This window comes from Plectropomus leopardus, chromosome 24 (assembly GCF_026936395.1).
Source record: "Plectropomus leopardus strain MGB_pleo_1.0 chromosome 24, ASM2693639v1, whole genome shotgun sequence".
Classification (NCBI taxonomy): domain Eukaryota; kingdom Metazoa; phylum Chordata; class Actinopteri; order Perciformes; family Serranidae; genus Plectropomus; species Plectropomus leopardus.
In genome coordinates this window covers 14,594,932-14,620,694 of record NC_142199.1, presented here as the reverse complement: position 1 = coordinate 14,620,694, position 25,763 = coordinate 14,594,932, and the positions used below count along the sequence as shown (strand labels likewise).

Genomic DNA, 25,763 nt, shown 5'->3' with positions numbered 1-25,763 from the left:
TGCTCTGCGGTTCACACCACAAACATGAATCTCTGGTGTTCAGGCCACGAGAGGATGCATTTGCATCGGGCGGAGAAATAAACTAGGGTAGTAAAGGGAATAATTACAGAGAAAAACTGTGAAATAATGTCTTGTTTTTCACTGAGAACAGCTGGCTAAAGAGAGTGCTTCAGCTTTCTTTCCGGCATGTGAAAAAGGGATACCTTAGCAGTGGCTGGAAACAAAAAGTAAACCACGCCATGAAGACAGAGGCTAATTTATGCTGCTGCCAATCATTGGATATAATTGCGCTACCATGGCATAATGGCAGCCCAGGCCCAGTCATTTTCCCCCTCCGGCTCTATCTCAGGTACTTAGAGGGGTTTCCATCAGCTCCTGATTTTTCAAGAGAGACCTCTCAGACAGGAATGACAATGGACTTTCAATGGCTTATAATTATGCCACTTTCCTGCACAATTTTCTGGGCATCATTTGCATTAAGACTCATATGGGTATAAGTGCACCATATGCCGCTCTGTGAAGGCCTTTTGATCAACTCCACCGCTGAAATTACCGAGTGCCGTGACATTTCCTGGAATGTCTCTGAGCCTCTGCTGTCCGACAGTTATCTGAATCTGTTAATTAGATGGATCAAGTCCAAAGTTTTTGGCGGCACAGGATGACACGTGTGTGTGATGACTGTGACTCGGGATCACAAAGTGTGCTGAGAGGCACCTTGGATTCATGGCATGAAACGCAGCGTCCTTTTTCAAGGTTATTCAACACTGCGTCTTGTTTGCTTTTTTAAAAAAAAAAGAATCCTAAAAGCAGAGAAAATGATGCTGGATGTTTGTGTAGCTGCTGATCTGCCCTGCTGGTAGTGAAAGGCCAAAGGTAATACTGCCATCTTGTGGTCATGACGCAGTAAGACAGCTGTGGATCTGAGACACATCATGATAAAAAGAGACATTTTTTTCAGTATATCTTTGGCATATTATTCTTGTCTCAAAGAAAATAAATTTAAATGATGCTGTCATCATTTTGCATCCTGGATCACATCAAAGAGGACCACGAGAAAACTTTTAAAGTGCAGCTCAATCATCCATTCACCTTAAATTTGTTTCATTAGCTGCTGAAATAATCATAACAATAATGGGATTTGTGTCTGGGACCTTTGCATTTGCATGTCTATATCCATTCCTGTCTTTTGAGTTGTAATTAGAGCTTGGACGGTGTTTTCCTTTCAGATGGCTCTTAATTCTGGGATTTGTTGCTCACAAAAGCCTCTCTCATATCTCTTCCTCTCTGCGGATTTTCGAGCAGTAGGCGTCTCTTATTCAGCTCGAGAGGTTGCTGAAAATAAATCATCACCCTCCCACCAGTATGCGAGAATGTCCAGATGGTTGAATTTTCACTGACGTCCTCCTGCTGAATTTCCCCATTGTCTTTGCACACTAAAATTAGAAGGTAATACTTGGTGAAAACGCTGCGTCTGCTCTGAGGGTGCTAGTTAATTATCAGGAACTGGATTTATGTTCCACCCACGAATGAACCATCAGCGCTGCATTGTGTGAGAGTGTAAAGTCCAACGCTGAACCTTGAAACCCCCTTGAGGGTTTGTTGGAGGGACCAAATGTGAGGTTTCACAGACAAACACTCTTTGCAGCGTGTTCCTTTTGCGAGAACAAAAGAAAGAAAATGCCCTCAAGGTGATTTAGCTACTATAAGAGAAAGATTACATAGTTTCTACAATTACCAAGACACAAAAGCATGCTTAAAATGCCCAAACTAATTTAAATATGCTGCTCATGCAGTCGCTCAACTTGTATTTCCAATCATGCCTCATTACTCCCATTAACATTACTAATTTAGTAGCACAGCAACCCAACTGCTGATCACTTCAGCACTCTATTAGAGCTCCAATATGGCTGTTTTAATTATAGCCTGCACTAAAAGCTGATCATTTAAAGTCATCAGTATTGTTCAGTAAGTAGCCTGTGCCATAATCAATTAATCAATCGAGTGCATGTAAGCAGAGAGGCAGCAGGAAGTGACCATTGTGTGTTCGGTTTTGATGAGAATTCCCTTTGGCGGCGTTTGACAAATGACCGTTTTATCTTCGAATGCAGCGAGGGCTTAAATTCAATGGGGAATAAATCCAATGTTATGAGGCTGGGATTAAACCATCTGCATGATTTGGCACTTCTTTTCATTTTTGCATGCTATGTGTGCTTTCCAGGCCAAAATTAGGGGCTTAAGATTTTATTTTTTTTTGCACTGAGGATTGCGTTTTTTAAGAGTGAAACTTGACTCAAGGCGATCCCGAGTACCTCGGGTTGAGTGTTCAGATTTAACAGGGAGGTCCTTGCATGTTTGTCGAACTGCAAATGGAAAATCGATGATTTCAGTGGCGACAAAAATAAGCAAGGCGTGGAATATTTTGGCAGATCAGCTCTTGTAGTCAGAAATTGGCAAATCATTACATCCCAGTGACTTACTTCTTTGAACAGTACATGGCGTGTTTAGGCAGGTAATTGTATCAATGTTGTATAAGCAGCTGATTAATATTCTGTATTAAACTGATAAAAAATTGAAAATGACAGAAAAAGTAGTTTAATTTAAAAAACAACAACTCAAAGACCGTTTACTATGATTTTTACTCCTCAAGCTTTTAATTGCATCACAAGGTCTTCCTCACTGAGGGAACTATCTTTTTGGTCAGACTGCTTTTCCAAAGGTCAAGAAATTAGAAAATCTGCACATTTGAAGAAGTAGAAGTAGACACTTTGCTTTAAAATTGAGGCACAATCATTATTTGATTCATTATTGAAAACTGTTGCATATTAATTTTCTGTCTTTCGGTCATAGTTTGACCCAAAAAAGGTTCCAGAGCTTTCAGCCATATCTCAGTGTCTGTCTTTTCAGATGAGAGTATGTTTAGATGTTTTGAAGACAGCTCAGTCTTTAATTCTTTTATATTTTTCTCCACTGTTATCTCACAGAGGAAGCCAGTGAACTGCAGCTGAGAGCAATGGAAAAAAACTAGTAAGTAGACAATAAGTTTTTCTTAGGTCAACAATTAACTTTCTGGAGCTGAAACTATAAATTGATTTGACTGTGGTGGAAATATTATTAGATTCTTTACTTAAGTACAAATACTGGTACCACCCTTTGAATATACTCTGCTCCACGGAAAAGCCCTGCTTTGAAAGTGGTTAAGAAAAGTAAGTGGGTATAATCAGGAAAATGTACTGAAAGTATTAAAAGTAAAAGTACTCAATGCAGAAAAATCTTTTTAAAAAATCCTCAAAAAACCTTAAAATTATTATTTTTTAAAGGTATAAGAAAAAACACACCCAAAAAACTCAAAATTATTAAAAAAGGAACACCCCTCCCCAAAAAAACCCAATTTTTTAAAGAAACTCTTTTTTAAAAACAGAAAACAACATCCCCAAACTCAAACTTATTATTTAAAAAAAGAGCGGTTGTACTTATATAAACTGCCGTGTAATTTAATAAACAGCATCATATTTTGCAAACTCTTCTTATGATTTTTATGCAAAAATCTTATTTTAGGGGGTAACTTAAGCTGTCAGATAAAAAGCCTTAGTTGCTGCTCCTCCTGATCCGCGCGTTCATTTTACCTCCGCTTACCTTATGTTGCCATCACAGTTTAAATTGGAACTTATTATGGCGTTTGTGCCCCTACGTTCATGAATGAATGCGACTTTTTAGCAGGGTGATGTCGAAATAAAAACATTACAGTAAAAGGAAAAATGTATTTTTAATTACATTTCAGGGATCTAATGATTTAATTATTTTCATTCAAATTTTTGTATGACTTTAAGGGTTCCCAGGGTCATGGGAAATGTTGAAAAATTATGGAGATGTGTGTCATTAATTAAATTTTATTATTGTAACATATCAGTGATACCTAAAAAAGACATGGTGTCTTTCAATTTTTTATAGAAGACGTTTTTTTTTTTGCGTAATTAAAAGAAAAGGTGTAGAAGATAAGTTTTCCTCAAAAAATTTGGCAATTTTTTTTTCTTTAAAATCTTTTCGCAATTTCTACAGAATCATATAAAAAAAACACCATAGCTACATCCATTATTTTATACGGTCTATGATTGAAAGCCAGTAGATTAGACAAAGTTCAGAAGACAAGTCAGTTCTGATAGTTGATTAAATAATTTCAAAGCAAAAATGTAAGAAAAGAGTTGCTGATTCCAGCTTCTCAAATTTAAATACTTGCTGTGTTTTCAATATTTGACAGTTTTATGCAAATCTTTGAGACAGGAGTGCTGGTTGGATAAAATTAAGACATTTAAGATTAAGAAATTAAGACAAGAGTCTGTGAACTTTTGATTTTGCAATCATTTTCTAGACTAAAGGGTTAATTGAGAAATGAAACGAACAGCCTATTAAAAGCTTTGGCAACTCCTTTTTGTTGTTTTCTTTTTCATTTAATTTCACTTTAGAGAAAGGTTTGCCCTCTCCGACCAAACGCGATCAAAAACTCAAAAGTTAAATCCATGTTTGTGGTTACATGTCAGATACTTCAGAAGAGAAAATCACTGATGTGTAAAAAAAATCACTTTTACACCTTTATTTGGGCTTCCAATACACAAATCGAGGATATGTTCATCAATACAGTCTGCTTTAGATCTCATGATACACTGAATGGAGGAAGGTTTGGACTGATGCAATAAACCAACAGATTGAAATCTGAACTACAGTCCTATATACACAATCTTATTTTAGAGATCTGTATTTTCTGATAGTTAATAACATTTATACTGTATAGCGATTGACAAGGTACAATCACAAGGCCTTTTTGCAATTTTAGCCGATATATCTTAAATGCACTTTCACAGCAGATGTAACGTAAACTTCATTTGTAGCTCTAGAATGAGTCTGCACATTAAGTTTAGGTGCGGCCTTAGAAGTCCCAACAGACAGCAAATTCTGCCTCACGTGTTTTGTTTTCGTGGGACGATTGATGCACTCTTTGAAAAGTAAGCAGACCGTGTTTTTCTATGACAGATACCGAAGTACTGCCGTCGTCGTCAGCAAATGGACGAGGTGATACATCTCCACAGATACAGGTAACAAACCCAAACAGAGGAAGATTCGTTCTTATATCAAAAAAGTTCAAGACCTGAGATTTTCAGTGGAACAAAATGTCTTAACATACAAAAAAAAAACAAAAAAAAAACTGTCTGTAAACTGTCACGATGGCTGCGAACACTAGCTCTGTCTTCCCTTTTGTGACTGAAAACATGCACGTTAAAATCATAGTCAGCTCGCGTTTAAAAGAATGTTTAAAAATCTCATTGTTCCAGCCGCATTCTCAAAATTTCATTTTTTTTGTTGCAAGCTAGTAGTACACAGCTCTATGCATATAATTTTACATTTTTGACAGCTTAACGAGAATCATCAGTAATCAGTGTGTAGACACGACTGAGGGCGATGCAGATAACTTAAGACAAATAAATTCTTCTTTTAAAATTCTATTAAACATGGTAATACCTTATTCTAGACAACACTGCGGACTCTCTGAGGGTTACAAGTTCATTCCTTGGGCACTTAGTAAAGAGTCCAGCATGTCAAAAGTGTCTTTGTAGTCAGTGTGTTGGCCGTTGGAGGTCAGCATGCCGTTGGTTCCGTCGTGGCCGTGGTGCTCCATCATCCGCTGGCCGCTCTCTGATGCGTAGTGGGACGAGCTGAGGCCTCCTTTGGAGCTCCTGCTGCTCTTGGACGAGTGGTGGTGGTGGTTGTGGTTTCCTGCGTCAGAGTGAGGCCTCTTACGAGACGAGCCGGAAGAGCCCACATCCGCGGCTCGTATATTTAAGGAGGCGTTCTCTATTGTCCCTCTGCTGTTTCCGCTGAGGGAGTAAGGGTGCGAGTGGCCGTGTTTTGAGTGACGGTGGCTGCCGTGCTCTTTGTGCTTGTCTTTTCCAGGCAGAGTCCCGCCCTGCTCTGAGCCTCCGTGACGCTCAGATGAAACTTTGATTCTCATCTTGAGCTCCTCGCTCGTGGCTGAGCCGTTCTCAGCAAAAGAGGGAGGCAGCCGAGCCTTTTTCGAGCTGCTCTTCTCTCTCCTGCTGTCTCCTGACTGGCCGGCCTGCTGCGGCTGAGAGCGTTTCTTGTGGTGATGCGAGGAGAGAGCCGGGGGCGGAGCGTACATGTCCGCGCCCGGCTCGTCCTTTATACCGTTCTGCAAGGCCATCTCCGCCGCATGTTTTTCTCTGTACTTTTCCAGAGTCAAGACTTTCTGCGGCCGCGAAAAAGCGGCAGCGTTTGTACTGAGCTGCTGGTGTTTACTACTAGACCCGCCTGCAGTTTTGTGTTCGTGTTTCACCACCGTGAAGTCTGAAAGGTGAGGCTCGGAGAACTGGTCGTAGCCGCAGCTCTTTGACTGGTCGCTCAGTGGCTGGTAGGAGGCGTAGGAGGCTGCGATGTTGTTAAGAGAGGGCATGTCTGAAGAGTCTGATGAGGTGGAGGGGAAGAAGGAGTTGGTGACACCAGGAAGGCCATCTAAGGATGTCCCCTGGAAGGCACTATCCACTGTGGGGCCCTCCGTCTTTGGCTTCTTAGCTGCTTGAATAGCCTACAGGACAGCAGAGAATTCAGATATTGACGGTTATTTTCCTCTCTGTTCCAGTCAAATTATACACACTGCCCTTGTATAGCTGCCTCACAGGTATTTCTGACTTACCCTCCAATTTCGTATCCTCTTCAGTTTGCTGGGTGTCTTCTCCAGAATCTGAAGAAACTCGTGTGTGAGCTCTGAAAACAGTGAGGACAGCTGCATCAGGATCACCTCTCCATACTGTGAGTTCATACTCATCATGCAGATACTATTTGCTGACAACTGAGACTGCAACACATTGGCCTCACATTGTCTTTCTAGCTGGATAATTAAGCCACATTTGTTGCGCTACGTTTTAGGATTAATCAGACATTTATTTTCTTGATTAAGCTAAATTTCTTGGAATTACTCAAATCCAAACCAAACACCTCAAAGCGACACAAACAGTCATACTGTTCTGAACTGAAACAGAGTCGTCATATCAGAATTTATGTGACTTTTATGTCACTCTAGATCAACATTCATCCCAGTTCTGTGCTGGCAGAAATTGCTTGAAATAATCAGTGAATCCATTCACGTCACAGTCCCTCCACATCTGCACAAATCTCCCTACGAAAAGCTGCAGATACAAATTTGAAGTGCTTTCTCCACATTCCAGTCCTTGTTATCATCTGCTGTATCTGGGGTTTTTTTCTTTTAAATTCATAAATATTAATTTTAAATAATATTAATAACTTTTATAGCACCTATAAAAACAGGGTTTAAAAAGACAAAAAAAGGCAAAGCAGAAGCAAGAAGGGTTTCTTGAAGACGCAACACAACTATAATAACAATGATACCAAACTGAAGCCAGACAAAATATAAAGTAGAATTTAACATGAAACAATTGCAAAACAAAAAATAACAATAACAACCCATAACAATAAGAGTAAATACAATTGAAAGAATATTAGCAGGAAAAAAACACTGAAATAACAGTACTAATGACAGAATTAAACACAATCGAGACGGAATAAACAAATTAAATGATTAATTAAAATAAAACCAAAAATTGATGAATTAAATGTGGCGGTGGATAGAGGTTGATTGGGGCACTTTGAGTAACATGACATAATAATAGTTTAAAGAAAAACAAGCCAATGCAAGAAATCAGAAAATGGCAGTTTGAGGGCACGGACCTTAAGCTGCTTAAATAGCAAACCAAACTCAACCAGGGAAAAACACCCCAACCCTAAAATAGCATCAAACTTTTCTGTAAATTTATAACATTTAACGCAACACAGTAATTTGGAATTATATATCTGAAGTTCAAGAAAAGGACCAATAAGTGACAGAAGCTCTTACCGTCCAACAGCTGTAATGTTACGGTGCGGTCCACGTACTCCCACCAGTGTTTGCTGTCTGTAGACACGGGGATCTCCCAGTTGGACCACTTGCAGGCCAGGTGGATGCAAACACACGCGACGACTGTAGGTCTGTACTGCAGGCAGAAGGTGGTGAGGTGCAAACTGCAGGAGGAGAAAAGACACAAAAGAGAGAAATACAACCGTCAGCCGCAGGCATTTTATTCAAACATACAAATTTAATATACATCTTAGACAGTTTACAACATAGCAACATGAACATACATTCAAATTAATAGCAGATTTTTAAACAATACTGTAAAGCCATCAAAATTAAAATATTATTTTCACATCACATACACACAGCCTTACCTTTAAGTACTGGAACAGCTAAAAAAAATCCTACGTTTGTTACGTTCCTAAATGTATGAATGAGTCATACAAACAGTTTCATATGGCAATATACTGAACCTGTATTTGTCGCACATTGTTGTGTTTTGATTTGAATTTGTAAAAAAATTATAAAGCATTTAAAACAGTGTTTCTCAATCTTTTCATGGGAAATAATTTCAAGGAATCTTTACTTTCAAGTAATTCAATAAAATCTATTCACTACTTCTATTCGCTTTAAAATGAGTTACGACAGAAAGTAACTCGTCATCACTGAAACATCACAACATCAAACATGAGAACTTTGAAGGGACAGTTCACCCCAAAATCAAAAATACATATTTTACCTCTTACCCGTAGTGCTACTTATGAATGAGGATTTTTTTAGTGTGAGTTGCAGTGTTAGAAATATCTATCATTGTATCAGAGAGAGGCAGACATATGATACCTCCAACACTCTGCAACTAACACCAAACAAATCTAGATAAATAAACAGCACTACACATAAGAGAAAATGACGTGTGTTTAATTCTGCTGTGAACTGTCCCTTTAAGACTGAGAAACACTGATTAGCCATGGCAAAGGATTAGGCTTTAAGTTTTCTACAGTTAATTTTCTGTGCACCCTGAATCCCAAACTACACTGCAAACTGGCTCTCAAAGCAAAAGACGCTGAAACACGAGTACAGGCAACACGGCTGATATAAGCAGCGCTCATATCAAGATGAGTGAAATGTCCTCGTATTAAATCTGTAACAGCGCGTATCTTAAATATATGTTGTGCTGTACTGTCAGCACAGACATGATGTTCAGACTGTTTGTTGACTGTAGCCTGAGGAACCGTTTCTTCCGCTGTCTCGCCCTCCAGCTACACCTCAACAGACTGTATTTGCTCTTAACAGCCAGAACAAATTTGGCTGCATCTGTTATGTCACCCAGATAGATAGAGAGATACCCGGCAACAACATGAACACTTCTCACTGATATAATTATTTTAATACCCTCACAATCATCAGTCTAGTTAAGACAATAAATCTTTCTTTGTGCATGAACTCAAAAGAAGAGATCCTATCTACCATCATCTGGGAGCTTCAATCTGTCAGACTTGCATTTCAAACTAGCAGGTTCTGTAAAACAAGTAAAATACACACCCAAAACAGCAGAACAACATAATCAAGATTTGAAACTTATTAACAAATTGTTAAAAAAATACAATAACTTTAATATACACTTAAGTTAACAACTATATTAGATTTTTGAGATGGTCATTGAAACTAGGTTACCACAGTTTGCAGTATAGTTTGGCGTTTCATTGTTAGCTCTTTTAGGGTGAAAAATGTGCAAAAAAAAAAAATAAAAATTTAAAAAGAACTGTAAACTATACTTACCAAAGCACTCTATAAGTTTAAGAATCTTTAGTGGCAATCTATATTCAGGCTACCGCTTGAGTGTTTTTTTTTGTTTTTTTTTTTTAGACATATGCACTCCGTACCAAACAACCTTGAGAGGTAAACAGCACCACTACATTCCACCTTGTGCATTCAACCCCTATGTGCCAACACAGAGCCCTTGTACAATACACCGCACACAGCAGCCCGGACCGGTACTTCCCCACGTTGGGGGTTCCCGGGATCCAGGCGCAAACAGGGCGTTGGACACAGGAAGGGGGGCCCTGCAGGACAGGAAGCTATAGTGTGCCATTACAGTGCAATAATGGGAACAGGATAATAACCTGTTGGTAGCCATGAAATAGGAAGTCTGTGCCAAATCCTTGCTTGCTGTAAAAGAAGGAGAAAGTTCATTTTAGGACTTTAATATCAAATAATGCAGTGCAATTCATGTAGCTGTGTAGATGAAAAGATTGGAAGCTGCACAAAGAAAAATTAAATTATGGCACAACAGCTAAAAACAGCAGCCAAATAATGATTTTTCCATTTTAAAAACTGTTCTTTAGAAGCAATATAAAGTGAAAAAAGATGGTTATACCTCGCACTAGCTGGGAACACCTCACAACATCTGTGTGTGGATGATCAACTGTTATTTCAAAACCTGCAATAAAGATGTCGAATGTCAACGATGAGCCGCAGATGTAGGCACAACGTTAGCAGAAGCAGAACTCCTCCGTGATATTGTGGTTTCCATAACTTAAAAAAAAGGAACTAAAAGATCGACCCCATGTGTTTGTTAAATATTTGAAAAGGCAAACTGCATAGCCAGTGTCAACATGCCCATGTGGTACATGTGTAATTTTGTTGTTTGCATTTACTCCTGCAGGAGTAATGCTGCTACAGTGGCTGACAGTAGAAGCCAGTAAAGCACAGAAAGAAAACTAAAAAAACAGCACTCACCCAGCGTCTGCAGCACTATCGTTTCCAGTGCTACAAGCTCTTGTGCCTGCTGCTGGAATGCCTGAAAAAAAAAATCAATCAGTGAACAATTTTAAATCTGCTTTCCAACACCTTTATACTGTTGACTGTTGTCAGCATTTCTGCAAGATAAAAGCAATGACAGCAGGGAAACTGCAAAGGCTGGTGGAGTAACAGTATTTGTAGAGGGGACTGCTGCACCTTTTAGCAGTCTGATATAAATGTATGAGCACAGTAAAGCCTTTCAGTTTGAAGACTTGTCTTGTGTCATACAGCTTTGATTCAACCTAAGTTGCGACAAAAATTAGTTTAAACTTGTGCATTGTTTTTGCACTTTGATGGAAGGGTAGCACATTAAAAACTTGCCAAAAATGAATAGCCCTTAGATCACAGCTCGTACAAAGCAGGCAAAGCAAAAACAGAGCGTGCTCAATGTATGACACTCTACAACTGTAACATTGCAATAAGTTAATTGGGATAAAAACTGCAATGTCAATAAAATACAATATATACAGTATACAATATACAAATACAATTTTGCAGCCCCACTCACTGAGGATGCAAATTTTTAGAATGTAGATTTGGCCAAATTAATTTTGTCCTCTCTTCCTAAAACAAAGCACATTATTGCAAAAGGTAAATATTATTGGACTTAAAATTAAAGTTTTATTATCATCCAAATCTTATCTGCAATAAGACAATTATTCGGTCCATCAAACCTCTGACAACTGTGGAAAATGTCGACCACAAATTCATGGAGCAAACGATTATGTGGCGTGATTGATTTTTAATTTTGTGTCATGCATACAAGCATGTGCTCAATCCTAAAGGGTTTACAAGACACCGCTGCAAAATTGTTGCAGTGTAGAGTCAAAAATGCATGTTATCTTACTGCTCAGTGCTTAAAAAAATACTCTGCCATCTATCCCCGATCCCATAAACAAAGTCTACCACAAAAAAAGAGATTCCCTTTGTAAAACGCAAATCTTTTTTTTTAGCAGCCATCCAAACCAAAAGAAATCAACATAAATGGAAGTTATTTGAAAAGTTGTTGCTGTAAAGACGCTCTCTGCTGTAGCTGCAGATGTCTTTTCTCTCTAAAGCCTTACAGCGCCACTTAACAACTGAGCAAACTCCCCTAAAACCAAACTTCCCCAGTCATAGTTTACTTACGTTGCTCTTAGTGTCTAGGGCGGGCTCTTGTGGGTTAATGCAGGCATGGGCTATTTTAATGACATGCTCCAGCTTTCTGGGCTGCTCCTCAACTTTTGCTGCCAGGAACAACGTAGTCTGAGAAATGACCTAGAGAGAGAGAAAGAGAGAAAAACCTCAGTCCGTTTTCATAGTCGACACTGGCAGTAATTATAGCATCAGCCAACACTGCGGCGGTACTTACATTTCTGTGGAATTTGCTGAAGGAGTGAATCATATAAAACCTGTGCATATATACTATAGCAGTGTTGATAATCAGTTGCGATCTGAGTAAACAGTTAAGGCATAAAACATGGATGATATAACCAGGGTTCCTACAGCTTAAGGAAAGTTACATTTGAGACTTTTTAAGACCTTTTAATACCACTTTTGGTTAAAAATTGCAACATGAACTGACATCAATTAGTTGGATTAGGGACAATTTTACCCAAATGTTTACCTCAACATAATACATGACTCTTTGGGTTTTAAAGTTAGATAATCGACTTTTGAGTGGAACTCATGGAAAACATTACCCTTAAGTTATCATGTACATATTAAAAATGTTCATTTTCATTTGATTGGATGTTGTAGAAGTTCATGTGTTGTTAGTTTCTCTATTTTGATCTGCATGGCTTAAAATTCCTTAAATTATTAAAATAAATAGATGTTAGCAATTATTTTTAAGATGTTACGATGCAGCATCAAAGTGATTCCTAATGTCCTAGCAGTTTTAAGACTGTTGATAGGAATTTTAATACCCATTAAGGCCTAATTTGTAGATCAATGAATTGAATGCCTTTTGAGAGCTGTTAAGTCTGTATAATATTATTACAGTGTGAATAAGTACACTATAGTTTGACAGCTTTAGTGCAGAAACCTTGAAACATTAGCATCGAGCTAGCGATGAGTAGACAGTTAGCAAAACGTGTACCCGGCGAGTTAGAGCAAATCGCACAATCAATTCATTGACCCCGTCTTTCAAATGTGTAATTATACATTTTTGAAGTAGTATTTGGTTAAAATAACACGTACAGCTGCGATCGGTGATGATCTGCCTGCGAGATATTGAGACACAAAGCTAACAATGGAATCAGCAGCCTAAAGAGACAAAACAATAGCTAACTAGCAAGCAGGCTGAAACGCTTCCACACACATACATGCAAACAACATGATAGTTAAGTTTAAAAGGCCCTTATTTTCAGGGAAGACTGTGTGTGATTGTGAAAGATAGTATCTATTTTAGGGGGTTAAATATGAATTGTGGCAAGCCTCGCCATCCCGGCCTCTCTGTAAGCTAATGCTAGCTGAAGCTAACCCGTCTGTCGGCCGGCTGGTTTTCAGAAAGGATACACGTTGAGTCTCTGGCCTATATCTTGGATTAAGTTGGCGGCCTGCTGCCGGTAAGAGAGCTCCCTGTCGGCCTCTATTCCGCTGCGTCGAGACGGCGTGTTTTCGAGCTGCTCCCGGGTGAAGAGCCATTTCGTAGAGGGTCCCCGGTGCACCGCCATTACGCTCCCACAGCCAAGCCCGACGGTGCTAGCATCGGGAGGGAGTGGGGCGACGGGGGCACCGGAAGGACGAAATGAGGAGCCGAGGCTGATTAAAACCGGTAACCTGCTTTCTGAACAGCGCACCTAGCGGCCGACGGTGTAACTAGCACTCAATGTTGCAATGCTATACTTTATTTATTTATTTATTTATTTATTTATTTATTTATTTATTTATTTATTTATTTATTTATTTAAAGAAACATTTTTTTCCTCAAAAATTGTATTTATTAATCTTTTATAACATCCCAGGGAACGTTCCCACAAAATTGGCCAGTGTTAACCACAAGTTACAATAATGTTTTGAAAAAGCCTTTTCAATCTAATGTTCAAAAGACATTTTAAGGATGTTTATCATTTCAAGTGACGTTCATGTCCCCCTGCTAGCTGGGTATGTGTTTGCAGATGAATGTGTCATTAGCTAAAATTTAAGAATCCTAGTTTACAAGTCACCTTAAATCCCAAATGGGTGCTAGATGTCAAAGATGTCTTTTTCAGGCTCCTCTTAAGTTGATTTGCCCTCCTCTGAACATTTAAAATCCTACCTTGCTTTAAAGTTTTTTTCTGTTTCCTGAAGCATGGAAAATGGTTGAAAATGAGAAGAAGCAAGAGACCCCCACAAAGGACATTAGTTAAAATGTGTATTTGAAAGGCTTACAATTAATATATATGTCTAAAACCTTAATATAATATTGTTAAGACCATCTTAAATAAAAAAAAAACAGTATCCATATGAATAACAAAAGCAATATATGTTTGTAAATTCGATCATTTATCTAGGACAAATATAATACAGCAGTCGGGGGGAAATTTCCTAGCCACTTTTAAGCCACTAAGGGTCAGAATTGCACTTTCAATGATTATTACACTGAGAACAAATTAAAACATTTTTATTTTTTGCTCCCATCTTTTACAAGTTTAAGTTTAAAATTGAATCCCTTTTTTAAGATTATTTTTTGGGCATTTTTCCCTTTTGCTTATAGGACAGTTAATTATAACAATAATAATAATAGCTTGGATGACATAGATTATAATTATTTTTATTTTATTATTATTATTTCAGGGTAATCAAATACCTCTGGGTGCAAGCATCAGTATCAGACATTTTATGGGAGATGAATATATAGTGAAACTATATGGTTGAACATCTTCTAGCCTGCTTTACTCTCTTTCTACTACTAGATGGAAGCAGAGACCAAGAAATAAAGCTCAGTGAGAGAAAACTCCCTCTGGCCCATTGCTCTCACAGAACAATATTAATACGATGCATCATTGTAGTCTAGACTGATTAAAAAATTTAAAAAAAAAAAAAAAAAAAAGATTCAAATTGATTTATATGTATTTAAATGTGGACTTTATTCATAAAATGACAAAAAAGTAAAAGTAATGTAACATGTCAGGCCCGTTTTATATTCCCCTCACATTTCAATTATAACACATTGCATTTGGAAATTGTTTTTAAACTCTAAGTGAACGCTTTATTATTACTAAATACATGAAAACCCATTGTCAGCTCCGCGTTTTATCCCACAGAAAGCAGTATAAACTGTTAGTGCGCGTGCTTATCCTGCAGCTCTGTATCTTAGCAACCCGTTACCGGAATCCCGTTCCTTTTCCCCGGTGTGGTGTAATTATTCCAAGCAAAAACATAATTTAATCACACTTTAAGCTTAAACTAATATAATGGGGGGAGGGGAAACACTCATCATCGTCCGTGATTTAGCCACAGATGAGGAAATAACGACGCTTATCTGAAGGTGTAAATGCAGAGATAGAAAGTACTGCTCACGAGGACAACCCGTGGTGACTAACTTATTGTCACAATAATATCTTTTAAAGAGCGCACGAGACGGTTGAGTAACGGCCCCGGTCTCTCTGCGCGTTTTCCTGCTCGCTCAATCCACCTGGGACATGTGTTTTCCTCTCGCGCGTGGCGCAGAGCGCGCGGCACAGCAGCAGTTTTGCTCGGCTCCGGCGCGTGCACAGGTCTCCGCCGGGATTGTTAATTAGAGTCCAGGTGCGGCTTTTTCACGACGTCGCGAATTGGAGCCTGTTGAGAATATTTTTTCTTTTGGTTTCTGCTTGTCCAGACTGAGAGCAGCAGGTTTGTCAGCAGACACTCACACTACCGGTTACCACCTTCAAAATAAACAGCTAGACTATTTCTTTAACGAAAACTGTGCAAATTTAAACCTTAAAACATTAAGCTACTGATGAATTCAGACTGTTTACATAATTTAAGATAAGTTAAATTAGCCGACTAGCTAATACAACAATAACAAATAACTTAATTAAAAGTTTTGCATTCCGAATTTTACTGAGAAGCATTTTAATGTTTTTGGAAGTACATACAATTTTGACAACATGATATAGCCTACTGTTTGGGTAGTTTATCTACACTAGTGCATGCTATTTTATAAATTCATGATATGTATTAAATGTGGATTTTTTTCTAGAATGTAACTAGCAACTGTGTATGTCAAATTAATGTGATGGAATAAAAAGAAACCAAATTCCTTCGAGATGTAGAGGCACACTCAAGTTAAGTTCCCAAATTGCACTTGCGGTCCTTAAGTAAATGTAAATTACTACAGTATTTTGGGTAACCAGGAGTAAAAAAAATGCCGTTATTATCTATAAAATAATAATATCAAAAATGCTTAAATGTGGGATAATTTCTGAACAGAATAGACGTTTTCGCATAATTGTCTTTCCAAGTGACGTGAGGGCGTTTGTTTTGAAATTCACATCTCCTAATTTCCGGTATTGTTTCACTTCACAGTGTGCAATTTGGCGCAACTGGACCTGCAGCCCTGCGAGGAGTCTCTCCCTCCCTCTCTGTCTCTGGGTGTCTCCCCAGTTGAGAGCCTGCACTTCTCGTCCAGGTGTGACATTTTTGGAGTGCCTCATTAGAACCGCAACCTGCCGAGAAGATGACGGACTCCACACCGCCAGACTCCACCGCCGTCCCGGACCCGGTTGTTGCAGTGGACCCCACGGCCGTGAACGGGCAGTGCGAGCAGGCGGACCCCCAACAACAAGAGCAGCAGCAGCAGCAGCAGCAACAGCAGCCCAGCACCGAAGGTCCGACAGAGGGTCTCAAGATGGACCAGGAGATGAAGATAACAGACAGCCTAGAGGACGGAGGTATGTGTGAAAGTTACAGACTCACCGGGTGCCCCGTGGCCAGGGCGCACACTGTGCGTAATACCACGGAGAGTAGCCCAGTGTGCAGTCTGTTATTCTGTATTAGGCTGCGAATCTGTTTATTATGATAAAACTTTAACTATACTGAAAAGTGTTGCTATAAATGCTCCCAAATGTTCCAAATTGTGCACAAATGAGACAAATGACAGACACCTTAATGTTATGGTCAGTATGACAAATTATCTACAGAGCTGTATGACGAGGAAATACAGAGTATTCTGTTTGACACACAGTACTGTGCAAAAGTCTTTGGCCACCATAGAGTTGTTGTTTTAGCAACTTATATATAACAGAGAACATATACAGTGCATTAAAATACTAAAAAAGTCCGATCAAAATGGCTTTTTGGCTTCTTCTGACTGCAGTCAATAGTGTGAAACATGGAATCATACAATCATAACAAAAGGTAGCTCAAAAAAATCAATATTGAGCTTTGGACATGTTTTGAATGCAACCTGGTTTAAATATACCAGAAGATTAGTATCATAAATCTCATATTGACTCTCCAAGAGAGTTCAAGACATGCTGAGTGGAAAGGGAGGTCACACTAGACACTGATGAAGTTGGTTTATTCTGAAGTATTTGTATTTTTAATACTGTATACATATTTACTGTATGATCTAGTTGTACTTAAGTAAAGAGACTAATGAGAAAAAAGTATGTATGATCATAATAACCTTGCTTAAATAACAAAATTTAAGGTGGCCTAGGACTTCTGCACAGTAATGTATATTAGAATACAGATTATTCTTTTAGACATATGTTGCCTAAAATACTGTGCAGTGATTACAGGTTTTGTTAATTAATCAGTGGATTGGTTTTAGTGAAGCCCACAGATCCATTAAAACCTTGATAGGTGTTTAATATCTTAAATATGGCAAAGGTGAAAGTGTAACTTGTATTCTGACGCTTTCACTCCTAACTAATCAGATATTAAATATAAATTCATAATGTTAATTTTGGCCGTATAGGTCTCATTGATTAGTTCTGATGAGGTGTCAGGTCACTGTAATGAGATGCATGCATTATTAAAGACACTGCCGAACCCCGATTATTATGAGAGTGCTAACAGGAGACTGATTCTGACTGTTTCAGAACAATCTGTCCTCACGATATTACGACATTACAATCCTAAAACTCTGACTTAACACAAAAGCAAACATGACTTTGTGAATAACTCCAGCACATCTCAAGCCTTTGCAAGTTTATTATCATGGCAAAGAGGAAAAAAGTGGAAACCAGCTGCCTGGTAGCTGTTGATGACAATTTAACGCTTAACTGGTTTAAGGAATGTCATAGATTTTTCACATTTTTTTCGGGTGTCTTTCGGGTCTTTGGTCTAAAGCAGGGCTATCCAAACTTCTGTGAATAGGGGCCAGATTACATAATGTGAGAATGCAGCTGCTTCTTCATACAATTTATTAAAAAAATGACAAAGGACACAAACACAGCTGTTTTATCTTGAAAAAGTATTCAATTTTCCACCGCTCCTGAAAGCAACAGCTCTCACTGTAGACTTTATTGGTATTTTTTGCTGTGGTCATGTCTTCTACCTTTCAGGGAATATCTGGTGTTAGGTAACAGTTTACTTGTTTACTTTCTGTTTCTAAAAAAAACATTAGTTATTCCAACGTCATTCTACACACTGTATAATAGTCCTGCCATCATGAATGAAAGTAAATGCAAAGTGATCTTGCTTGATTAACCAACACTGAGTTAATCATATGGTATATTTTGAAAGCTGAGGCCATTTAAAATTGGTCTGAGGGCCACACTGGCCCCTGAAATGGACTTTTGACATGACTAGTATGGAGCTGTGGTTCTCAACCTTTTTCTTGTCAAGGACCCTGAAATTGAAACGTATTATGTCACACAGACCCCCATTTGATAAGATTTCACCTGAGTGACCTCTATTTGAAACATTTGAGTCATTATATGATTAGAAAAGATAAGAATTCATATTGAATTCATACATTTTATCCAATCTTTAAATTAAGATATATCGTTTTCACTCACACTGGGCTACCGCTATAGTGAATTAAAGGTCCAGTGTTTAGGGTTTAGAGGCATGTTTGCGGAAATAAAATTTAACAGTCATGACATGTTGTCAGTAGTTTTTAATCAGTTTTTAATCACCTAAAACTGTGAATCATAGCATTTTTTTGTTACATTAGAATTGGAGTTCCCCATATTGTTCTGCAGTAACCTTCAACGGACGAATCAAACGCTGGCTATAAAAACGTCTGTTTGTGTTGTTCTGTTGGCCACCCTTTCCTACACTTCTAGAGAGGTTTCCGTTTGCATCCACACTGCTAGATACCACTTAATCATCCACACTAGACCTTTAAATAGTGAAAATAAACAGTCCTTCATCTTTTTGTGACACCCTGGAACTCTCTAAAGGTCCCCTGGGGGTCCCCGGACCCTTAGTTGAGGACCACTGATCTAAAGAACAGAATTACTGGATTTTCTCTGGAAAAAGGAAGTAAATTCTGCTCAAATTAACCTTAAATATAACCAGGATCAATTAATAGTGTTATAAAGTGACTGTGACTCATAAACATAAAAACTGGTGTTAAGTTTATAGATAAGACTTAGTTAGGACCTTTCTGACCTGTGACCTTGTTAATCTGGGGTCACGTTTCAGATGTCTGTGAGTTTTTAGCAGCTCCAAGAGAAAAGAGACGTTTCCCCTCTAAACTTCTCACATGTTTTTCATGTCAGTAAAAATCTAATAATGCAAGATACAAAAATATGTGAGTCACAGGGGTCTTTTTTTTTGCTAAAGGAAAATTTTTTTTAAGTTTTGATTATTTAATTACATTTCTCAGATTTTATTACATTACTGTAACTTTGACTGAAATAGGAAACAAAGCTCAACTCCACTGATGTCTGAAAATCAGTGATACAGTCACAATACAGTCAGTTACTTTTGGGTTTATGTTACAGTTTATCCAGTCTACAGATGTTCATTAAGACCAGTAACATGCATCATCATCATCATCATCATCATCATACATTTACAGCTGTTATAGCCATGCCCAGTCAACCACCTCAGACCTAAATATCCAATCAGCTTATGGCTGGATTGCCATGACATTGTGTAGAGACATGGTCAAAATGACTTTTCCTCTGACACGGGGGTTTTGATGTTTTGATGACTTAGTGCCACTTTTTAGAACCAGCACATGATTGAGGGCCACGCAGGAAAAGTGCAGTTGCAAGTTGTCCACTGAAATCTCTGACTTTAGCTAACATCACTCGCACTGATGATAAAACTTCAGTCCTGTGACACTCGTGAGGAGCCACAACTGTCACACAGCCAACAGCTTTCTACAACTTGTCATCCCTAATTTCACAGATGCTTGTTAGGGTTTCATGCGGATCCTTCGTAGTGTATTAAACAGTGGTGGAATGTAACACAGTTCATTTACTCAATTACTGTACATAAGTGCAAATTTGAGGTACTTGTGCTTTACTTGAGTATTTTCTTTTCATGCCACCTCATACTTTTACCCCACTAAATTTCAGAGGGAAATACTGTACTTTTTACTTCATTACATTTATCTTAATGCTTTAGTTAATTTGTAAATTAAGATAAAAATATGATGTTTTATAATAAATTAAATCACCAAACTGTTTATACAAATACAGCTGCAATTCTTAGTTGGTTAATCAATCAGCCAATTGATAGAAAACTAATTGCCACTGTTTTTTTTGTTTTGTTTTTTGGGGCTGTTCTTTTTCTGTTTTTTATAATTTTAGTTTTTTATTTTTTTGTTTTAATTAATTTTAATTTTTTTCTTAATCTAAATTAATCTGATTTTTTTTCTAATAATTTTGAGTTTTTTCTCTTTTAATAATTGTTATTCTTATTTAATTCATTTTTTATTGATAACTCAATGTTTTCAGGTGTTTTTGTATTTTAATAATTCTGATGTTTTGTAGTTTTATTTTCTGTGTTTTAATGTAATAATTTAGAGGTTTTGGCATGTTTTGTTTGATTTTAAGATTTTTCTGCATTGGGTGCTTTTACTTCTAAAACTTTAAGTACATTTTCCTGATCATACTTAGTTTTACTTAAGTAACATTTCATTGGAGGACCTTGTGAATTGTAAATGTACTGTACTTGTAAATGAGTACTTTTACAGGGTGTTATTGGTACTTTTACTTACTGGCATTTAATGTAAGCTGCTGAAAGTTAAAGCACTGAATTGGACTGCAAATGTCTGAAATATAATGAATGTATTTCATATCACATTCAGGGATCACACACCATGTTTCTGAGGGCCATTGGCCGTACTTTAAGCAACAGTGCTCAACACCACCATGTTAGAGTTAACATTTGTGATTATCAGTAAAATGTCTTACACGTTTTTCAACAGATTACCATGAAATTTAGTACAGACATTCATATTTTCCTCACGATGAATTCGTATGACTTTAATGATCCTATATCTTATCTGTAGTTAAAAATCTCAATTAACTTAAAACTGTCTAATGCTTCGGTTTTGGTCAATGATGAAATCGTTAACTGATGACGTCCCCATCAGCATCGGATGTACTTTTTGTACTTTTTGTTCTGAGCTAATGCTAACATTAGCATGCTTACAATCACAATTCTTACATGGTGATGTTTAGCAGTTTATATTTATTTGCTTATTAGCTCTAAGTGCAACATCACTGTAGAAAATGCAGAAATATACAATAACTCCATATAATTAAAGTCAGTTCAATGTTTATCAGTTTGGTATTGCATTAATTCGTACATGTTCTAAATCTGGAAACTGAGCTTAAAAGCAGCAACGGCGAGTTAAACCGCCCCCTCTGTTTTCCTGGCCGCGCTCTCTGACTCATATTTGTCTGTATACTGTGGGTCACTGTGCCCTGTGTTTTTGTCTGCAGGTCTTCTGGAAAGCAGCATGCGTCTGAAGCCTCATGAAGCACAGAGTTACCGCAAGAAAGCTCTGTGGGTGTCTTGGGTGTCCATAGTGATCACCATCATCCTGGCCATCGCCGCCTTCAGTGAGTAACGCTGCTTCACGTCTTTTCTTTAATGAGTCTCACAGGAAGTGATGTTTTTAACCATTTTGATCACAGACACACACAAAAAATCCAAAGAAACACTGATGCCTGCTGTTTGTGCAGTTGAATGACAGGTTTGTTAATTACTGTGACACCCTGCTGATCACTGTGACACCCAACAGCCTGATTAAACGTCAGCACTTAAAAGAAAGACAGCATGAAGGACATGAATCTGATGAGAACATGCCACTTTGGCAGTCCACGCTTCATACCGAGATCCTGTTTGATTCAACCCTAAACCTTGAGCCTCCCACCGCCTCCACTCTAAATGACGGTTTCTCTCAGTGAAGAAAGCAACATGGAACATTTGTGAGTTAAGTGTGAGCTCGACCTTGAGTCTTGCTTTTGTTTTGAGCTTTTATTCCTTTTGAAGGCAGAACAAGTTTGAACGTTTTTGTCGTAAGCGTTCTGATTTTTCCTCCCGGATACAATGAATCATTCTGGGTTTTGACATTGAGAAGAGAAAGGGAAAAATTCTGAGTGTCTCTCACGCTTTTATATCCCTTAGTTTTAATTTCTCTGCATGTCAAAGGTTGCTCTCCTTGAATCTAATTTGGGATAGAAGTGATTCACTTTGTAGGTGTGATTCAGCTTATATTTCGTGTTTTTTTTTTAAATTTGTTAAATTGGAATTGAAGGGCCATTTCAGAAAATCCTGCAGATGACTTAAACATTTGACAGACTTGTAGACATTTAACGATGAATGCATGTCAGATATCTTCCAAAACATCAAGTAAAATGTGACAAGTGGTGCTTGAGATGATGATGTTTGTTGATCTCTTGGTAGTCTTGTCTATATTCAAGTGATGCTTCTTCCTCCTCTGCAGTAAATGCAGATTGGTGCTTGACAGATGCGTAAAGAGGATAAGCTTTGCTGCAGTGTAGCTGATCACCTCAGTATTGGTTTGCAGATGTGCAGATAAAAGAGCTTCCTGTGATGCTGAAGAAGGATAGCATGTTATATTTCTTCTCTGTGAGCTTGTTTTTAAATGTTCACGTAGCTCATGGAGAAAGACTTGCAGCTGGACATTTCTCTTCTCATGCATTTTGATCACATCTGTGTCGTCCTGCAGTGGTGCCGTCGCATGTCACATCACGCCTCTTACTCATAAATGAAACATGGCACTGCTTGTAAATGAGCTGCAGAAAAGAGCGGAGGAAGAGATGAATGAGGCCGGTGCAGCAGCAGTGACAGTAAACAGTGATCTGACTCGCAGTCACACCGGGCCAGTGTCATTACACACACGTAATTGGATTATTTCGATTGTGACGCTCGAGAGAGAAAAAGTCGTTAATTGGAGTCTTGTTTGAGGTTGAAATCGAGAATCGGTATTCGATTTGTAGGTACAAACTGACCACTTGTGTCAGAGTTAGTGAAGCAAGTTGTTGGAGTGAAGTGGTTATAGACTGAGAGGTTTTGTTTTGGAAAATCACAGCCTCTTCCTGAGCTCCGTCTGTGTTGTTTCATTTTGGCCATTTCCTGTTCTGATAAGGAAACGCGGGCAGAGAAGCGGGACTGGACAGGCCTGTCTGTCAGCCTCCTTCTCTCTGGCATGTGTGTTAAGTCGCTTAAACTATGTGTTTAATACAATCAGCTGAGAGGCCCATTCAATGCAAACTGGAGATTCTAGTCCAACATGTCATGCTATTTTTTTTGTGATTTATGAAGGTATTGTTATGAAAAGGGTTAATCAGTTTTATATTAACGCAGTTTAATTTCAGTAGTGCACACTATGATCGTATTATTGCTGTGCAAAGTCTCCACTTTGTTCTGCCTGCAACTTCCTGTGTGACACTGTGGTGAAAATTAAATTTTATTAGCAAACAAGCCGCTGCCCCAGTGCATGATCACAAGAGGTTTTACTGTCAGCGGCTGTTTGGAAACAAGCCGATGTGTACTGAGAGTAAAATATATCGTCCCCATTGTAAATATAAACAGTTTTAATGGGCAAAGACTGTGTGAGAAAAGTCTTTTTATGAAGCAGCTGTTAGCTGGTTGGTCACACCCTGTCCTCCTTTATGTCTGTTAGCTCTGTACTTGGACTGTCCTCAGCATGTCTTTTACTATGAGGAGCTTCATAAAGTCAGATAACACTAACTTCATTAAAACTAATAGACTCAGGATGCAGAAAATACGCAAAAAACACCATCAACTCTCTTTTATAAGTGTCCAACAATAGTGAGCTAATTTGTAAAGAGATAAAGGACTGGTTGACATTTGGTCCCTTTTATTGTCTATATGTGTGCTGAAGCTTATAATAACTGCTTCTATAGCATCATTTAAATATTTGACACAGTAAGTTGACATATTTTCACCACAAATCAAGCTGTTTATAAAACAATGATTATCATTATTCATTTTTCTTATTAAAGAATTAATTTGACATATTAAGAAATACAATCATTCGCTTCCATGAGATGATCGGTACTGCTCTCATGCTACATTATGTAGCATAAGAAAATAGTTAATTTAGAAAATGATTCTAGGGAAAGAAAATTCCAGAGAACTTTAATTCTGATTGTGAATTTTAAACATTTTTAAGGTAATTTTCCTTTTGTTGTTGTTTTTTATGTATTTATTTTCTTGTTCTTTTTACTAATTTCTTGCTAATTTTTGGGTCATTTCTTCTGAAGTTGCTCATTCCCTTTCTTCCATGTTTTTTGAAAGAAATCAAAGGGTTAAGGGAGTCACAGGCTATAAATATTTCTTGGCACCCAGCGGGTGCACGATGAGTTTGCCAGGAAATTGTTGGAGCACACAACTCCTCTTAAAACTTAGGGTTTTCATGCTTCGTTGTTTGTATGAATTGAACAAACAAGTTATGTTTATTAAAGAGCTTCAGAGGTACCAATGTGCAGATTTTACACTCTAGAGAGAGCCAGAGGGAACTTTCTTGTATTCACACTGTGGCTGACGTTGGTGGCTGCAGAGCCGCCATGTGAGAGCCCCGCGGGGTGTCGGTGCCGTCACCCCACCTGCTGCTGTTCCCTGTCAGCTCTGCACGATGACAGAATGACACAGATCCTGTTAAACATTAGCAGGACTCAAACATGGCAAAGACTCCATCCTAAGCATGTCTGAGTGTGTGAATGCTGCAGGTGCGTCTTTAACGTCATTGTATGGACATTACAGTGAGGAAAGAGCATGTGAATGGGACAGTTCATAGATGAAAGGTGCCACTGTCACTTTATATTATGGTTTTTGGAGCAGTCTGTCGCATCCATCTTGGGAAAATGAGAGTGTTGGCTGTTGGCTGCTGCCTGTCTATCTTTAGAGAAAGAATACGAGTGTAAACTGGAGGAAAAGTGGCTTTCAGCAGCAGTTTATGTTGGCAGAGATTCCCAGTTCACCTGGCTCTGCTTTAGTTATAGAAAAAGTTTGACCTTTTGGCAAACACACTTCGATTTGTTGCAGCGAGTTAGATGAGAAGATCGATAACACTCCTATTGTCAGGTAGCACAGCGGACAGACTGAATCTGAGCTGTCCTGTTTACAGTGGTGGACGAAGTCTTCAGATCCTACAGTATCACAATACCACACAGTGAAAATACTTTGTTTCAAATAAAAGTCCTGTATTAAAAATGTTTCTTAAGTAAAAGTAACTAAGTATAATCAGGGAAATATACTTTAAGTATTAAAAGTTAAAGTCCAATACAGAGAATTCTTTTTTTAAAAAGAGAAATAAAAACAAGCCAAAACCTTAAAATTAAAAAATACAAAACACCAAAAAAAAAACCCTCTTGAAAATGTTAACAAAAATAGAAGAACGCCACAAAACTCAATTATTAGAAAAAAACAAACCCCAAACTAAAAATTATTTAAAAAAAACACCCCAAACCCCTCAAAAGTGATCAAAAGACACCTTAAAAACTTCAAATTATATAAAAACAACAACAATGATTAAGATTAGTAGCAAATAGAAAAAAACAGGGTTGCAACAACGATTCGGTTCAAATCGATTATTAAATGTGTTGGCAACATGGATGTATTATAGTGAGGTTGGCAACCATGTTGGCAACGAATACAATTATCGATTTGTTGTGTCGCACGATTATTA

The 25,763-nt window shown here is 38.1% G+C and overlaps 2 protein-coding genes across 2 annotated transcripts in view; one reads left to right on the top strand and one right to left on the bottom strand.

Moving 5' to 3' along the window:
- Positions 1 to 4,573: 4,573 nt before the first annotated feature.
- On the bottom strand, positions 4,574 to 13,431 carry LOC121962798 (cyclin-T2-like). Its single transcript, XM_042513100.2, has 9 exons — positions 13,217 to 13,431; positions 12,069 to 12,150; positions 11,846 to 11,974; positions 10,655 to 10,715; positions 10,293 to 10,355; positions 10,039 to 10,084; positions 7,919 to 8,082; positions 6,701 to 6,771; positions 4,574 to 6,592 (listed from the first exon to the last, which is right to left on the bottom strand). Exons 1-9 carry the CDS (start codon positions 13,372 to 13,374, stop codon positions 5,546 to 5,548), a joined length of 1,821 nt encoding a protein of 606 aa, XP_042369034.1. The 5' UTR covers positions 13,375 to 13,431; the 3' UTR covers positions 4,574 to 5,545.
- A 1,893-nt stretch (positions 13,432 to 15,324) lies between these two features.
- The window catches only part of LOC121962908 (transmembrane protein 163a), a 33,906-nt gene continuing 23,467 nt past the window's right edge, over positions 15,325 to 25,763 (top strand). Inside the window, exons 1-3 of the mRNA XM_042513229.2 lie at positions 15,325 to 15,517; positions 16,196 to 16,560; positions 21,526 to 21,645. Of these exons, the coding sequence (XP_042369163.2) occupies positions 16,347 to 16,560; positions 21,526 to 21,645 (334 nt within the window). The 5' untranslated portion in view covers positions 15,325 to 15,517; positions 16,196 to 16,346. The remainder of the gene's footprint in view (positions 15,518 to 16,195; positions 16,561 to 21,525; positions 21,646 to 25,763) is intronic.

Bases quoted from the DNA above. Each gene is read 5' to 3' on its own strand.
- LOC121962798 (XM_042513100.2), bottom strand. From the start codon at position 13,374: ATGGCGGTGCACCGGGGACCCTCTACGAAATGGCTCTTCACCCGGGAG. The intron at 11,975-12,068 runs GTAAGTACCGCC...CTCTCTCTCTAG, and splicing joins TCAGCAAATTCCACAGAAAT to GTCATTTCTCAGACTACGTT. The intron at 10,356-10,654 runs GTGAGTGCTGTT...TCTTTATTGCAG, and splicing joins GATAGTGCTGCAGACGCTGG to GTTTTGAAATAACAGTTGAT.